Source organism: Balaenoptera physalus (genome assembly GCF_965194825.1).
Source record: "Balaenoptera physalus genome assembly, chromosome: Y".
NCBI classification, from domain to species: domain Eukaryota; kingdom Metazoa; phylum Chordata; class Mammalia; order Artiodactyla; family Balaenopteridae; genus Balaenoptera; species Balaenoptera physalus.
Window position 1 is genome coordinate 16,646,855 of NC_138904.1, and position 19,120 is coordinate 16,665,974.

The following is a 19,120-nucleotide window of genomic DNA, read 5'->3' on the forward strand; positions in this document are numbered from 1 at the left end:
CGGAATATAGAAATAATCTTTAAACCACTTACGGAGAAAAAGTACCTGAGAGGCATAGTAAGGTTTATAAAACTCAGGGTTAAATTGTTCTGTTATAGGTGAAAATAATCAGATGTCTACACTTCAAAGCAGAAAACAGGGTGAGGAATCTTGACCTTATCTGGGTGGTTGAGAAAGCTCATCTACTTCAAGAGAGGCAAGATGAGGCAGGTAGAAAGTATGTGTAGCAAAGCAATGAAGACAAACTGGGTTTCTAATTACCTTTTTAAAAGTGGGGCAGATGAGTATCTAGTTAATACACCTGGGTTTTTAAGAAAATGGTACAGTAAATTTTCAAGGTAGGCAGCTGTGAAATTCAATCCTTGAACTTCTGAAATAATGTTACACATAGTGTAACTAAGTCTTAAAATATCCTCAAAGCAACCAGAGAGTACACTCATGTAATACACATATGTATGTACATGTGTTATGTATGTACACACACACACACGTACACTCATGTGTGCAAGCAGTTCATACTCCACATGGAAAACAGCAACTGTATCTTCACTGTCTATGGCTTTGTACTGAAGGTCCACGCTGTAAAAAATGTATCTCTCTAAACCCTAGACTCACACTAAGGATGAGTTGTTTACATCATGAGGGACACACAGGAATACTACTCATGGTATACGTATGCTGTACCATGTTTACCTCAGGGCCTAGGCTACTTGAATGAAATGCTGGATGGAATAGTTCATATTACTCTAATCATTTCTCACTTTATTAATTTAAGCATAGATGATTTAATTTATGTATGATAAATATGAGATTTCATTATGTTCACAATTATTGACAAGCAAAATAATCTGAGCAGACTCAAGGAACAATACTGTATGATTAGGAAAGAGAGAATTCTGTTAAATTTCATCAGAAAGTTATACCAGAGTAATTAAAGAAGCAGTTTACCTGTCTTGAACTTTTAGAAAAAATGTAACAGAGAGTGTAGGAGACCCGTTTTTGGTAAACTTGGTGTGAAATTTAATTGCCCCTCGCTCTCAAGGCCTAACTTGCCAATAACTGGCACAAATCTTGAACCTGGTGACCACTATCTAAAAATCACAACAACATTCTACATACAGAAAATCAAACGTGCAGGTCTTTCCACTAAACTTGGTATAATAGTTCCAGTATATTTTTTATATGAAAATTTCATCAGAAATACAAAACCAAATGTATTCTTACATTTCTCAATCTAGATAGTAAAAAAACAAATCACATGCCCCAAGATCTATGTAAAACAATGTTGAATGAGTTTAAGAGATTTAAGTGGCTTTGGTAACAATTTTGACACTATAATTAACTTACAAACTCTCTTTCTCTTTGATGTTTGTCATCAGCTTCCTTTATGAGCTGTGTTGTTTGCTGAAGCTTGGCATCCACAAGTTGTTGTTGCAGTTCCTTGTGTTTGAACACTTTATCAATACGCTAGAGGGAAAATAAAATTTATTCCATCACTTAATGAAAAAGGGTACACACTGGTGAAGGAGATATAACACAAGTTACAGTAACTTGCCTCCCTGCTGTTCCTACCAATACTATGATAGCTAATAACACTGGGTCTTTCTGTGCATATGCCTGAAGAAGAAACTATTTATATCACCTTGCAAACCACCCTACACCTACAATAAATATCCCCTCTGACTACTTCCCCATGCTTGTTCCTTGTTGGAGGTGGGCTATTCACATCAACAGTTTTGTATTTCCTATTTCTGCTCTATATTGAAAATTAGGCTTAAACTATCAAGAAAAAGACTGAAAAGGAGCTCAAACTACTAAACCCATTCATCATACACAGGACTCCTGGACATTTTTTTCTCATTAAATTTTCCAGAATTTCATACTGTAGGCAGTAGTATCTAGTACCATGGCATAATGGTAGGAATAGCCTGGAGTCATATCCTGGCTTAGTGGAGAGGATCTTGGACAAATTCTCCCCAATGATGAATCTCAGTTTTCTTAACTAAAAAGGCTGATAAACACATCTACCTTGCAGAGTTATTGTACAAATCAATGCAGTGGTTAAACTAAGGGGCTTGGTGCCTGGCATATTAGTAAACACTTGGTAAGAGAAGATATTTCCAAACTAAATTGTTAAGTGTCACTTACGTACAATAAAGTAATCAGAACATCCATCTTGGAGAAATAGTAACTCTCTCAGTTAAATAACCCATGTAAGAGAAAGAAAGGCTAATTGATAAGACATAACCTAATTAGCTTTTGAGGACTGTACCAGATCTGTCTTGAATTGCAGACAGTTTGATTATTAAATTATATCCTTACCCAAAGGAAGACAAAATTTTGTAATATCTCAAAAAAGATTTAGAAGTAATATGACTTAGACATACACTTTCCAAATTTGCTACATTAATAGCCAGGTAGACTGTCATTCTTAAAAACAACAAAACATAAAAGACTCCTTTAAGAAAGTGCTGACTCTATAAAAATAAATACAAGAAAAAAGAAAATTCATTGCATAGGCTTAAAAACTGTCTCTTCAATAAACAGAATCCAAGGAGAAAAAAAGAGAGGGAAACCTATATATTACAAAGACTTGAGACATAACGACCAATCAATTGTATAAGCCTTATCTGGACCTGATTCAAACAATCTTATAAAGTGGGAGATGGAGAAATGTGAACAGTGATAAAGTATTTGATTAGTTACTGTGAAATTTTTAGGTATGAAAATGGTATTGCATTCTGCTTCAAAAGAGAGTCTTGCCATTTCAAGATATGCATTTAAATAGTGGAGTGAAATAATATATCATCTTGGATTTGCTTGAAAGTAGATAAAAAATGTTACTAGGCACGAAAGTGAATAACTGCTGAAACTAACTGATGAATTCTACTTTTAATTTTCAAATTATGGAAATTAGAAAATTGTTAAAAGATAGAAGAATGGTTTGGAAAATGCTCAAAATCTTTAAAATGTTTTCAAACACTACGTAAAACTATAAATTGAAATAATCTGAAAGTTGAATTGAAAACTGCACAAATGCCACAATCTTTTTTTGTTGTTGTTGTAAAATACATATGAAGTTTTCCATTTTAACTGGAGATAATGTTTTTTAGTTAGCAATTTTTACCTGTTTGCATAAGGGTCAGAATACATAAAAGAATAATATTTTACTAGTTTAAAGCACATTAAAGGCAGGGTATGCACCCTTGGGAAAACCGAAAGCTTCTCATCCTGTACTTTTGACCTGTGAAAGTAACAAAACTTAAATGAGCAGGTTATCACCAATTTGCTTTTAATCTAGACACCACCCAACTTCCAGACTAGTTTGTAAAGTAGCTGCAATGACCAGATTCTGCAGCCACAGATCATTCCTATAAACTTTTTACTTCATTAAGTGTACCAACAGGACTAGGTGATGGGTTATTTTCTTCTCCCAAATACAATATAGTAGGGGGAAAGCAATGGTACTGTATATAGTACAGATTATTACAGAAGTCTGAGACATTCAGTATTTGGGTGCCAAATACTTATTTATTGTTAGGTCAGATACGGGAAAAACAGTCTCTGTGCTAAAATCATATTCTTCCAGTACCACATGGGAAACAAGTACTACTTAGCATGTCTCCTAGAAATTACCTTACATATCCAAATCCACTGACTCCTGGGACATCAAGTGATGATCCCAATTCAGTTCACATAGTGCCTAACCTTTTCCTAAGAAATTACTGACTTCCACTATAAATATGCAGAAGTTCTAAAACTGTCTGGTGACAATAAAATTTGTAAGAAGTGGCACAAAGTTTTTGGAAATAACAAGATGTCTAAACACAGAAAACACCTTTACCTCCTCCCTCAGTGCATACTGTTCAATGAGCTTCTTCAGTTTCTCTCCCAGTTCAATATTTTCCTGGTGGAGTTTGGCGTTGTGTACATCATGTTGTTCTAGTTGTGCCTGGATTTCATTCAAAGTAAACTGGAAATGTGCAGTTGCTTCTTTACGTCTTTCTTCTTCTTCTCTTGCCTGTTGCATATTTTCTTCCTTATTATCCAAAAACTTTTTGTTAATACTGTGAAACTATAGCGCAAATGCTGAAAAAAAGATGTTGCTGCTATGTGGGTTCATATAATGCTGCCCAAAGTGTTACTTCTGAACTAAAATTTCTTCTCCCTTCTGGTCTACAGCCAGAAAGCTCTCACTGAAAATCAAGCAGATTTCTCAAAGTAGACAAAGTAATCATAGAAACACAAACTGCCCTGCTATAAATAAAGTGTTATCTGACCATCTACATAATCACTATACTACAGTACAAGTGAGGAGCCTGTCCACACAGTGTGCTTCTTCCACATTGTTTTCCCAAATATCCTCCTCACTGGTTAAGCAGATTATCTTCTTAGATCAGCCTCAAGTGATATATATCCCATCTAGCAGCTTACTTTCTGAGTCACACCTTCCATTCCCTAGAGGGCAAGGGACAAATGGAATCTTTATTTTAAAAAGCTTACTTTCAACTCTTTCAAATGCCAAAAGACCTTTACCTAAACAATTATTAGTTCAGTCAAAATTCTGACCTGTTTTAAGAAAAAAAATCTACTTTTACTATATCTAAATCCAAGGTTTCAAAAGCAAAGGGAAAAAAAATATCCACATACTAGATCATGATTATTTCTTGAGTTGTCCTATATTCTAGTTCCTTGGGACTTTCAGAGATAGGGGTAATCAGAGATCAACCATGCTCAACCAAAACCATATGCCAACTGTACCTCTTTATTGCTAAAGGCAGGTATGTCCCCTCCCATTATAGAAGGCAGATTCTTTCTAGAGTCTACTCTTTGTCCTTCTTCCCCTACTGATACAAATTTTGATACCTGTTCCCTCTTCCTTCACTTCCTTTACTACTTCCTTTATATCAGCTCAGGTATGACTACTATTCTAAGTATTTAGCAACTAAATAGTTGAAGATGCACAGAGTAGAAAGCAAACTATCCAATTAGCATCCATAGGAGAGCTCTGCCACGTGCTTTTCCTTTAAACTCATTTCGACTCAAGTCTGTAAGTTTCTTCATTTCAGCCAAGGCATTTCATTCCTTATCCAGGGAGAACAAGGTAATCAACTACATTAATGGTCAGAAGACTATGCAGTAACCTTAAACTTCCTAAGCAGGAGGGTTATTGACATAAACATCAATACATTCTAGCTTCCCTGTGATCAAGTATGAGGTAAGGAGCTCTTCCTTGAATCTGAAACCAAATGTTGGATATAAAAAGTCTTTGATTTACAATGACATCACACACAGCATTAGCCCAAGCAAAATAAAAAGCAAGGTAGTTTGTCTCTGAGGACCCCACAGACTGGTCTGCTCAGGAACCTAATCTACCAGAGCAATTGTACCCAGGATTTACCAACCAGCACCCATTAATGTAACTAAGTCCCACTAAAGCAAATGACACAAGGATTTACTTCAAATACATACATGGTAATTATAAAATCAGCCTAAGTACCTCCTGTAAAACAGAAAAAGAAACCAACTAACCTTTAATGTCTTATTGTGACGTTGAAGTTCCCTGCAAAGAGACTCTAGTTTGCTTCTTGCCAAGATAGCCTTGCTGTGTTCACTCTGCAACTGAACTTTCTCTTTCACAATCTGGGCTTGCTTCTTCTGCAGAATCTTCACTTGCTTCTGAACGTTCCTGAACTCCTCCAGCTAAAAGTAATAAGCACTTTCTTTAGGTTTAGAAAGTACAGTAAAAACTTTTGAATTAAAATTGGAAAAATAGCAATTATAGTCATGGAACTTTTTCTCCTACTCTTTTACTCAGATGTCATAAGAAAGTACACAAATCATTTAATGCAGGAAGAAAACCAATTTCAATGTCTATTCTTTTATTAAAAAATAAATCTCTTAAGAACACTTCTTATGAATCAACACCATCTAGTTTTATTTTTCTAAAAGAAAATTGTGAAAGACACTTTGTTGAAAAGGGTAAGCAGCACTCAGGAGTCTTTGTGAGTAAAGAAGGCAATTTTAGAGTTAGAGCAAATTCTTCTGTTTTATGCTAACAGACATTTCAATAAAGCTTTCAAAAAGAATAAACGTTCACCCAAATACTCCAAGTGCAAAAGTAACATATCCAAGAAACCTATCAAGTCTCCTTACAGGTAAAATATTTACAGCTATTAAAAACAGCTTTATTGAAATTCCTGCAGGGAAAAAATAATCTTGCTTTTGTATCTTACTATGGTCTATGAGCAGAGCACACTAACTTAAGTGTAGGTTAAATAGGTTCCATAGGTTCTATACAAATTATCTGTAACTAAACCTCTTTCTTCCCCCATCCAAAGTTCTCACATACCAGAGGATTAGTATAATCCCTATTGTGCCTATTGTAATTATACTCTTCAATGGTAACAATAATTTTAAAAAATACTGGTATTGCACCTCAGAAGCTGATATATTACACTGAATTGATTAGGTACTGACGTTGAAATAATAAACATTAATGATTTAAAAAACTGAATAAGAGTCCAGAAGACTCAAATGCACTCAAAGGCATAAATGCAATTAATTTTTTTGTTCGGTTATTTATTTGTTTGTTTATTTATTGGTTGCATTGGGTCTTTGTTGCTGTGCATGGGCTTTCTCTAGTTGCAGCAAACGGGGGCTATTCTTCTTTGCGGTGCACAGGCTTCTCATTGCAGTGGCTTCTCTTTGCTGCAGAGCACCAGCTCTAGGCGCGTGGGCTTCAGTAGTTGTGGCTCACGGGCTCTAGAGCGCAGGCTCAGTAGTTGTGGCGCTTGGGCTTAGTTGCTCCACAGCACGTGGGATCTTCCCAGACCAGGGATCGAACTCATGTCCCCTGCACTGGCAGGTGGATTCTTAACCACTGTGCCACCAGGGAAGTCCCTGCATTTAATTTATTTGATGTGGAGACACTGACAGAGTGATGGTTTCTCTACAGAAATATACTGCAGAGAGGTAGAGAGAATTTGAGGATTAATATTTAACAAAAAAGGTATCTCACTGTTGCACTTTTATAATACTATAGTGAGAAACAGGTATTAAAATGATCTTCAGCGATGAAGATCCAGTTGCATTTTCATCTGCCTAGTTATATTTTTGGATACCCAGAGTTGGCATTACACCAGGCAGGTGGAATGAACAAAGGGGATAAGGAGTATTTCTGAAGAGAAATAATGATTATTATGAGTATGAAACCTAAGGGAAAAAAACAGACATAAAGATAGAAGGTGGTATGGGCAAAGAGAAAGCAGAGAATGTAGAGGTAGCTACAGCAGTTACAGAAAACAACTGCATTGGGAATACTTCAACAGGTATGCTGCACCAATGGTTACAGTCTGAATAGAGTATCTTTTGACTTTTCACCTCTGGAGCAGAGGACAGCCAGGGAGGGCACAATGATGAGGTAGTCAGGAAGAAGAAGCTGAAGTGACATCAGGGAAGATGGCACAGTGGACAGAGTCAGGAATCTGTTTCCATATCTAGACAACAACTGCACTGACAGAAACTGATATAATTATTTTGGAACTCTGAGGTCTATTCAAAGGCTTGCAATTTCCAGAGAAATACTTGGTCAGTAAATTGTAATTAATTTCGGTTCATTTAAACCAAAAGCAGTGTAGCAGCACTTATTCTTCCACTCCACAGCCCCATGGCAGGCGGCCATACTAAAATTCCTGGAGTAGCTTACATGAGCCAGGGTAGGCAATAAAGACTCAGTCCTCCAAACGTCAGGGATATGTGTTCTGACTCTGGATTTATAAATACACCTGATCATAAAAGGGTAGACACAGAGGTGGGCCACCATTGTTGCGAACACCTCCATGTGAAGAAGCATGTAGGAGACTGAAGGAAACAGGATCAATTTTATTATTTTCCCCTTCATTTATCCTTTTTATCCCCTTTGAAGAGCCAGACATTTAAGCACTAGAACATGCAAAACCAACCCCATCTGGGGAAATTTAGAAAGTCACCATGCAAGTCTAGGATCAAAGATGATGTGAGAAGATCTTAGATTTGCATCACAGGCTGATCTCTAACAGAGACACTCTACAGCAATAACAAAACAAAATTAAACAAAACAACAAACCTTGGTAAAGGGAGAGAATCTCATATCCAGAACTACCACACCGTAAGATTCAAATGTCCAGTTTTTAACAAACTACAAAAAAATCATAAGAGATACAACAAAATAAAGCATGGCCCATTCAAAGGAAAAAGACCAATCAACCAAATTGTCCTGGAGAAACACCAGATGGTAGAATTATCAGAGACTTTAAAATAACTGTAGTTAAAATGCCTCGAGTTAAAGAAAGATGCGAAGTCAGGAAACAATGTATAAATAAAATGGAAAAATCAATAAGGAGACAGAAACCACAGAAAGGAGCCAAAAGAAAAAAATCTGGAGTGAAGAGTACAGTAATTGAAAACAAGAAATTCACTAGAGGGATTAAAAATCTGATTTGAGCAGGGAGAAGAAAGAATCAGTGAACTTGTAGAATAACAGAAATTATCAACTTAGAGGAAATAGAAATAAAATAGACTGAGGAAACGATCTAGGAGCTAAGGTACCTGTGGGACACCATCAAGTGGACCAACACATCCATTGTGGGAGACCAAGAAGAGAAAAGAGAGAGAGAAAGGGGCAGAAAGGTTACTTGAAAACTAATGACCAAAAATTTCCCAAATGTGATTCCAAGATATGAATACACAAGCCCACCAAACTCTAAGAATGATAAAGTCACCACACTCACACTGAGACAGATAGTAATAAAACCGTCCAATGCCAACGACAGAGCTTGAAAGCAACAAGAGGAAAAACAACTCATCACATACAAAGGATCCTCATTAAGATGATCAGCAAATTTCTCAGCATGAATCTTACAGGCCAGAAGTCAGCAGCTTTTTTTTTTTTTTGTATAAACATGTTTTGTTTTAAAATTAGAGTATAATTGCTTTACAATGTTGTGTTAATGTCTGCTATACAATGAAGTGAATCAGCTATATCTCTATCTCCTGCCTCTTGGACCTCCCTTCACTCCCCCCCATCCCACCCATCTATGTCATCACAGAGCACCCAGCTGAGCTCCCTGTGCTATACAGCAGGTTCCCACTAGCTATCTGTTTTACACATGGTAGTGTATATATGTCAATCCTATTCTCCCACTTTGTCCCAACCTCCCCTTCCCCTCCCCCCTCCAGGTCCACATGTCTGTTCTCAACGTCTGTGTCTCTATTCCTGCCCTAGAAATAGATTCATCTGTACCATTTTTCCAGATTCCACATACATGCGTTAATATACCGTATTTGTTTTTCTCTTTCCAACTTACTTCACTCTGTATGACAGACTCTAGGTCCATCCACATCCCTACAAATGACCCAATTCCATTCCTTTTTATGGCTAATACTCCATTTATATATGTGCCCATCTTCTTTATCCATTCCTCTGTTGATGGACATTTAGGTTACTTCCATGTCCTGGCTATTGTAAATTGTGCTGCAGTGAACATCAGGGTGCATGCATCCTTTCAAATTATGGTTTTCTCCATATATATGCCTAGGACTGGGATTGCTGGGTCATATGGTAGCTCTATTGTTAGTTTTTAAAGAACCTCCATACTGTCCTCCATAGTGGCTGTACCAACTTACATTCCCACCAACAGTGAAAGAGGATTCCCTTTCTCCACACCCTCTCCAGCATTTATTGTTTGTAGAATTTTTGATGATGGCCATTCTGACTGATGTGATACCTCATTGTAGTTTTGATTTGCATTTCTCTAATAATTAGTGATGTTTCGCATCCTTTCTTGTGCCTCCTGGCTATCTGAATGTCTTCTTTGGAGAAACGTCTATTTAGGTCTTCCATCCACTTTTTTGATTGGGTTGTTTGTTTTTTTTGATACTGAACTCCATGAGCTGTTTGTATATTTTGGAGATTAATCCTTTGTACGTTGCTTCGTTTGCAAATATTTTCTCCCATTCTGAGGGTTCTCTTTTCGTCTTATTACTTCCTTTGCTCTGCAAAAGCTTTGAAGTTTAATTAGGTCCCATTTGTTTATTTTTGTTTTCATTTTCATTACTTTAGGAGGTGGGCAATAAAGATCTTGCTGTGGTTTATGTCAAAGAGTGTTTTTCCTATGTTTTCCTCTAAGAGTTTTATAGTGTCCTGTCTTACATTTAGGTCTTTAATCCATTTTGAGTTTATTTTTGTATACGGTGTTAGGGAGTGTTCTAATTTCATTCTTTTACATGTAGCTGTCCAGTTTTCCCAGCACCACTTATTGAAGAGACTGCCTTTTCTCCATTGTATATTCTTGCTTCCTTTGTCATAGATTTTTTGACCAGAGGTGCATAGGTTTATCTCTGGGCTTTCTATCCTGTACCATTGATCTATATTTCTGTGTTTGTGCCAGTACCATACTGTCTTGATTACTGCAGCTTTGTAGTATAGTCTGAAGTCAGGGAGCCTGATTCCTCCAGCTCTGTTTTTCTTTCTCAAGTTTGATTTCGCTATTTGAAGTCTTTTGTGTTGCCATACAAATTGTGAAATTTTTTGTTCTAGTTCTGTGAAAAATGCCATTGGTAGTTTGAAAGGGATTGCACTGAATCTGTAGATTGCTTTGGGTAGTACAGTCATTTTCACAATCTAGATTCTTCCAATCCAAGAACATAGCATATCTCTCCATCTGTTTGTGTTGTCTTTGATTTCTTTCACCAGTGTCTTATAGTTTTGTGAGTACAGGTTTTTTACCTCCTTAGGTAGGTTTATTCCTAGATATTTTATTCCTTGTGTTGCAACAGTAAATGGGAATGTTTCTTTAACTTGAGATATCTGATTTTCCCTAATTAACTTTCTTTTGATATTCCCACTACCTGGTCTTTGTTGCAAAAACTCCTATATATCCTCTCTGCTCCCTTACCTCTTTGGAGCAGTCTCTTAGAGCTATCCAAGAGGCTGCGTCCCAGGCTATAGTCCTCACTTTTGTCCACCAAATAAAATATAAATCTCAACTTATAGGTGGTGCATTTTTTGGTTGACATCTCCTATATGAGGTCACCCTTCCAAAACAGGGCAAAGTAGTTGATTTATCTAATGCACAGAAACCAACACAAAGAGTCAAAGAAAATAAACAGAGGAAATAACTCCAAATAGAAGAAAAAGATAAAACTTTAGATAAATATCTTACTGAGATAGAGATAATTAATTTACCTGATAAAAAGTTTAAAATAATGACACTAAAGATGCTGCTCTCTGAGCTTTCAAGAACAGATGAGTGAAGTGAGCATTTCAACAGAGACAGAAAATACAAGAAAGTACCAAAAAGAACCACATAGCCAAAGAACACAACGACTAAACTGCAAAAATATAACAGAAAGATCAGCAGCAGATTAGATGAGGCAGGAAAAGGGCCAGTGAACTCAAATACAGAGCACTGGAACTCACCCCATCATAGCAGCAAAAAGAAAAAGAATAAAACCAAGTAAAGACAGATTACGGGACTTCTGGGACAACATCAAGCACATCAACATTCACATTATAGGGGTCCAGAAGAAGAAAGAAAGGGTCAAAAAGGCTCTTAAAGAAATAAAGCAGGAAACTTCCTAAACCTGTGGAAGGAAGACAAGATATCCAAATTCAGGAAGCCCAGGGAGTTATAAATAAGAGGGACCCAAAGACCCACACCAAGACACGATATAATTAAAAAGTTGAAAGTTAAATATGAAGAGAGAATCAAGAACCTACAAGAGGGGCTTCCCTGGTGGCGCAGTGGTTGAGAATCTGCCTGCTAATGCAGGGGACACGGGTTCGAGCCCTGGTCTGGGAAGATCCCACATGCCGCGGAGCAACTAGGCCCGTGAGCCACAACTACTGAGCCTGCGCGTCTGGAGCCTGTGCTCTGCAACAAGAGAGGCCGCGACAGTGAGAGGCCCGCGCACCGCGATGAAGAGTGGCCCCCGCTTGCCGCAACTAGAGAAAGCCCTAACACAGAAACGAAGACCCAACACAGACAAAAATAAAAATAAATAAATAAATTAAAAAAAAAAAGAACCTACAAGAGGAAAACAACTTCTTATGTAAAAGGGAAATTCCATAAAATTATCAACAAGTTTTTAGCAGAAACTTTGTAGGCAAGAAGAGAGAGACGTGATATAGTCAAAGTACTGAAAGAAAAAAACTAGCTACCAGGAATATTTAACCAGCAAAGTTGTCCTTCAGAACTGAAGGAGAGACAAAGAATTTTCCAGACAGGCAAAAGCTAAAGGAGTTTATCACCACTAGACTGACCTCTAAAGAAATGTTAAAGGGACTTCTTTAAGCTGAAATGCAAGGGTACAAATTAGTAATAGGAGAATATATGCAAGTACAAATCTCACAGTTAAAAGGTAAATCTACAGCAAAATTCAAAAAAACTAATGTAAAATTGGTGAATTAGCCACTTATACAGCTAGTACAACAGTGAAAAAGAAGTACCAAAAATAACTACAACTACAGTAATTTGTTATGAATACGTAACATAAAAGATGTAAATTTTGACATCAGAAAACAAAATGTGAGGGAAAGCTGAAATGTACAGTTTTAAAATGAGTTCAAATTTAGATTGTTGTCAATATAGAATACTACTACAAATATAATTTGTTTCATTTAAGCCTTAGGGTGATCTTAAAGCAAACACCTATAGATCCACAAAAGATAAAACACACACCATACAGAAAATCATCAAATCACACAGAAACAAAGCAAAAAAATAAGTAGGGAACAGGGTAATTACAAAACAGTCAGAAAACATTTCACAAACTGGTACAAGTAATATCTATCAATAATTACTTTAACTGTAAACAAACTAAATTACCTCTAATCAAAAGAGGAAGAGCGGCTAAATGGATTAAAAAAAAAAAAAAAAAAAGACCCAACTACTTCATGCCCACAAGAGACTAATTTCACCTTTAAGGACATATAGACTGAATATGAAGGGACAGAAAAAGATTTCCATGAAAATGGAAACCAAAAGAAAGCTGGGGCAGCTATACTTATATGAGACAAAACAGACTTTAAAGCAAACTGTGATAAGTGACAAGAGGGTTACCATATAATGATTAAGCAGTCATTCCAATAAGAAAATATAGTATATACAATACTTATGCACCCAACTAAGTATAAAAAGCAAATACTGAGAGACTTAAAGAGGTAAACAGATAGGAATAAAATAATAGCAGGAAATTTTAATACCTCACTTTTCATAGACAGATCATCCAGGAAGAAAATCAATAAGGAAACACTGGACTTAAACAAAACGTCAGATGAAAAAGCCTTAAAAGATATACCAAACATTCCAACCAAAAGCTGCAAAATACACATTTTTCAAGTGCACTTGGAACATTCTCCAGAAGAGATCATATGATGGAGTGTAAAACAAGTCCTAGTAAATTTAAGAAAACTGATACTGTATGAAGCATCTTTTACAAACAGTATGTTATGAAGCTAAAAATCAATTATAAAAACAAACTAGAAAATTCTCCAACATGTGAAAACTGGACAACATGTACTGAACAACCAAAGGGTCAATGAAGAAATCAACAGAGAAATAAAAAATATCTTGAAACAAATGAAAATGGAAAAACACTCCAAAACTTCTCAAATGCAACAAAAGCATTTCTAAGATGGATGTTCACAGTGATAAATGCCTACAGCAAGACACAAGAAAAATCTTAAATGAACAACCTAACTTTGTACCTAAAAGAACTAGAAGAAAATAAAGCCAAAAGGTAGGAAAAAGAAGGAAATAACAAAGATCAGAATTGAAGTATGAGGAGATAAAAAGACAACAGAAAATTTCAATAAAACTAAGAGTTGTTTTTTTAAAAAGAGATAAAAGAAAATTGACAAACCTTTAGCCTAACTCATGAAGAAAAAACCAGAACTCATATAAATAAAATTGGAAATGAAAGAGCAGACATTACAACTAATGCCACAGAAATACAAAGGATCATGAGACTACTGTGAATAATTATACACCAATAATGAACAATCTAGAATAAATGGATAAATTCACAGGAGCATTCAACCTAAAAAGAGATTCACAAAGAAACAAAATCTGAACAGATCAATTACAAGTAAGGAGATTGAAATAGTAATGAAAGAACACCCAAAAAACAAAAATCCAGGACCATATGGCTTCACTGATGAATTCTACCAAACATCTGAGGAATAAATACCAATCGTTCTCAATCTCTTCCAAAATCAGAAGAGGGAACACTTTCAAACTCATTTCATGAGGCCTGCATTACTCTAATACCAAATAGGATATTATGAGAAAATTACAGGCCAATATCTCTACTGAACATAGATACAAAACTCAATAAAATATGGGCAAATTGAATTCAACAATATTAAAAGAATCTTACACTATTGATCAAGTGGAATGTATTTCAGAGATGCAAGGATAATTTAGTATCTGCAAATCAATCAATGTGATATATCACCTTAACCAAATGAAGTATAAAAATCATAGCATCATGTCAATAGACAAAAAAAAAGCATCTGACAAAAATTAACATCCTTTTGTAATTAAAAAAAAAAAAACACCTTCCTAACAAGTGGGTATTACAGGGAAAGTATGTCATTACAATAAAGACAATATATGACAAGCCCACAGCTAAAATGTCCCTCAGTGGTGAAAAGCTTAAAGCTTTTCCTGTAAGATCAGGAACAACACAAAGATGCCCACTCTCACCACTTTCAATCAACATGGTAATGGGAGTCCCAGCTACAGCAATTAGGAAAAAAAATAAAACATATTGAAATTGGAAAAAGAAAAAGAAAAACTGTCAATATTTGCCAATGATATATAAATTCAGTAAAGTTGCAGAATACAAACTTGATATACAAAAATCAGCTTCATGTCTATATACTACTAACAAACTAACAGAGAAATGAGAAAGCAATCCCATTTACAAATTGATCCAAAAGATAAAATACCTAGGAATAAACTTAACCAAGGAGGCGAAAGACCAGCAGTGAAAACTATGAGACACTGATAAAAGAAACTGAAGACGTAAACAAATGGAAATATATTCCATGCACATGGACTGGAAGAATTAATATTGTTTCAAATGTCCATACTACCCAAAGCAATCTATGGATTCAATGCAATCTCTATCAAAATTCCAATGGCATTTTTCACAGAACTAGAACAATCTTAAAATATGTATAGAACAAAATACTCGGAATAGCCAAAGCAATCTTGAGAAAGAAGAACAAAGCTGAAGGCATCACAGGCTATATTACAAAGTTATAGTAACCAATGCAGTTTGGTATTGTCATAAAGACAGACACACAGATCAATGGAACAGAACAGACAGCCCAGAAATAGACCCTCACACCTATGATCAATTAACCTATGAAAAAGGGGGCAAGAATATACACTGGGGAAAGGGGAGTCTCTTTAATAAATGGTGTTGAGAACACTGAACAGCCACATGCAAAAGAATGAAAGAGGACTCCTATCTTACATCATATACAAAAACTAGCTGCACAGGTAACCATCAACAAAATGAAAATTCAGCTTACTGAATGGGAGAAAGTATTTGCAATTATATATATGATAAGGGGTTAATATCCAAATTCAACAATTCAATAGCACAAACAAACAAACAAAAAAGACATTCAGCTAACCAACAGGTACATGAAAATCCTCAAAGTCACTAATCTTCAGGGAAATACCAATAAAAACCACAATGAGATATAATCTCACACCTGGCTGAATGGTTATTAACAAGAAGACAAGAATAACAAGTATTGGAGAGGATGTGGAGAAAAGGGAACCTTTGTGTACTGTTGGTAGGAATGTAAATTGGTGCAGCTACTATGGAGAACAGTATGGAGGTTCCTCAAAAATTTAAAAATAAAACTACCACATGATCCAGAAATTCTACTTGGGAAAATTTTTCTTGAGGAACCAAAAATACTAACACATAACTGGATAGCCACGGCATAGAAAAAACCTAAATGTCCAAGGATGGATGAATCAAATTTTACAATGATATACACACATACACTTACATGATATACATATATATATGATATAGACAGCTAGAAGATGATATAGACACACACAGACAATGGCATATTATCCACCTACAAAAATGGAAAGAAATGCGGGCATTTGTGACAACATAATGGAACTTGAGGGCATTATGCTAAGTGACATAAATCAGACAGAGAAAAACAAATACGTGATCTCACTCATATGTGGCATCTTTAAAACAAGAACTCAGATACAGATAACAGATAGGTGGTTGGCAGGTGAGTCAGGGAGCCAAGAGGGGGGCCATAATTGGTGAAGATGGTCAAAAGGTACAAACTTCCAGTTATAAGATAAGTGACTGCAGGTGACTATAGTTAATAATACTGTATTTTATACTGGATAGTTGCTAAGGCAGTAGATCTAAAGTTCTCATCATAGGAAAAAAAAACGTGTAACTATGTATGTTGATGGATGCTAACTAGACTTATTGTGGTGATCATTTTGCATTATATATTGATACATATGTACATATCTAATCATTATGCTGTACATCTCAATGAAAAATATAAATAAACATATATGAACATGACTGAACTATATACTATCTATGAGGTTCATTTTATATCTAAAACATAAACAGGTTGAGTATATGACAGAAAAAGATATTCCACGTAATCAAAACCAAAAGAGGTGTAGAGGTAGTTATACCAATCAGAATATCGTTAAGATCCCAAAACTACCCAAAGTGATCTACAGATTCAGTGGAATCCTATCAAAATACCAATGATGTCTTTTGCAAAAGTAGAAAAATTCCTCCTCAAATCCTATGGAATCTCAAGGGATCCGGAACAGCCAAATAATAATGAAAAAGAACAAAGGTGAAGGTCTCAAACTTGCTCATTTTAAAACTTACTACAAAGTTAGAGTGATCAAATAATGTTGTACTGGCATAAAGACAAACAAGGGAATAGAGTAAACATGGAAATAAATTTTCAAATATGTGGTCAAATAACTGTCACAAGGGTGCCATGACCTCTCAATGGGGAAAGGACTATCTCTCAACCAAAGATGCTGAAGAAACTGAACATCAACACTCAAAAAAGAATTTGACCCTTACCTAACACTAATACAATACTTAAATCAAAGTGGATCAATGACTTAAATATGAGTCCCAAAACTATAAAACTCTTAGAAGAAAACCTAGGGGAAAAAACTTTGTTAACACTGGATTCGACAATGATTCCTGAGTCTCACACCAAAAGCAAAGGCAACAAAAGAAAAAAACTAACAAATCTGACTTTATCAAAATGTCATCAAAGGATACCATCAAATTAGTGAAAAGGCAACCCTCAGAAAAGCAGGAAATATCTGTAAATCATATAGGTGATATAAGATTAATAGTCACAATATATAAAAAGCTCCTAAAGCTCAAGAACAAAAAAAAATTTTTTTAATGCGCTAAGGACTTGAACAGACATTTCCCTAAAGAAGACATACTCATGGCCAATACATCAAAAATACACAACGTCACTAATCATTAGGGAAATGCAAACAAAATCACAAGGAGATAATCATATACCCATTAGGGTGACTATTACCAGAAAAACAGAAAACAAGTGTTGGCTAGGATGTGGAGAAATTTTAATCCTTGTGCATTGCTAGCGGCATGCAGTCACCACAGTAAACACAGCATTACCATATAATCCAGCAATTCCACTTCTGTTCAGAATACACACAAAAGAATTAAAACAGAGTACTTGAACAAATGTTTGTACACCCATGTTCAAAGCAGCACTATTCAAAGCAACCAAAAGACATAAACAATCCAAATGTCCATCAAAGGATAAATGTGATACAAACAAAATATGCCTAAATAGACATTTCATCAAGGAAGATGTACAGATGGCCAAGAAGCACATGAAAAGATGCTCAACATCACTAATTATTAGAGAAATGTAAATCAAAACTACAATGAGCTATCACCTCATGCCAGTCAGAATGGCCATTATCAAAAAAGCTAGAAACAATAAATGCTAGAAAGGGTGTGGTGAAAAGGGAACCCTCATACACTGTTGGTGGGAATGTAAATTGATACAACCTCTATGGAAAACAAACAGTATGGCGGTTCCTTAAAAAACTAAAAATAGAACTACCATATGACCCAGCAATCCCACTCCTGGTCATATACCCTAAGAAAACCATAATTCAAACAGAGACATGCACCACAACATTCACTGCAGCACTATTTACAATAGCCAGGACATGGAACCAATCTAGATGTCCATCGACAGATGAATGGATGAAGAAGGTGTGGCACATATATACAATGGAATATTACTCAGCCATAAAAAGAAACAAAATGGAGTTATCTATAGTGAGGTGGATGGACCTAGAGTCTGTCATACAGAGCGAAGTAAGTCAGAAAGAGAAAAACAAATACCATATACTAACGTATATATATGGATTGTAAAAAAAAAAAAATGGTACTGATGAACATAGTTGCAGGACAGGAATAAAAAGGCAGACACAGAGAATGGACTTAATGACATGGGGTGGGAGGGCGAAGTGAGAGTAGCATCGACATATATACACTACTGAATATAAAATAGTTGGCTGGTGGGAAGCAGCAGCGTAGCACAGGGAGATCGGATTGGTGCTTTGCGATGACCCAGAGGGGTGGGATAGGGAGGATGGGAAGGAGGCTCAAGAGGGAGGGGATATGGGGATATGTGTATGCATATGGCTGATTCGCTTTGTTGTGCAAACTAACACGGTATTGTGAAGCAATTATACTCCAATAAAGATCTATTGAAAAAATAAATAAGTAAATAAAGATTATCGCTAATCACACACACACACAAAAAAAATGTGGTATATACATACAACACAGTATTACTCAGATAGAAAGGAATGAAATTCTGATATATGCTAGGACAAGGATGAATCTTAAAGATACTACAATAAGTAAACTAAACAAGGCACAAAGGGACAAATACTGTATGATTCCACTTACATGGGATACCAAGACTAGTCAAAATCATAGAGAAAGGAAGTAGAATGATGGCAATTAGTGGCTG

At 35.8% G+C, this 19,120-nt stretch overlaps 1 protein-coding gene across 12 annotated transcripts in view; it reads right to left on the bottom strand.

The window, feature by feature from the left end:
- LOC309653377 (gamma-taxilin-like) overlaps positions 1-19,120 on the bottom strand; it is a 51,524-nt gene that overhangs the window by 6,980 nt on the left and 25,424 nt on the right. For all 12 annotated transcript variants that reach the window (XM_082447995.1, XM_082448002.1, XM_082448004.1 and 9 more), the window contains 3 exons: positions 5,533-5,703; positions 3,845-4,039; positions 1,348-1,467 (listed from right to left, as the gene is read on the bottom strand). In XM_082447995.1, coding sequence (XP_082304121.1) covers positions 1,348-1,467; positions 3,845-4,039; positions 5,533-5,703 — 486 coding nt within the window. The remainder of the gene's footprint in view (positions 1-1,347; positions 1,468-3,844; positions 4,040-5,532; positions 5,704-19,120) is intronic.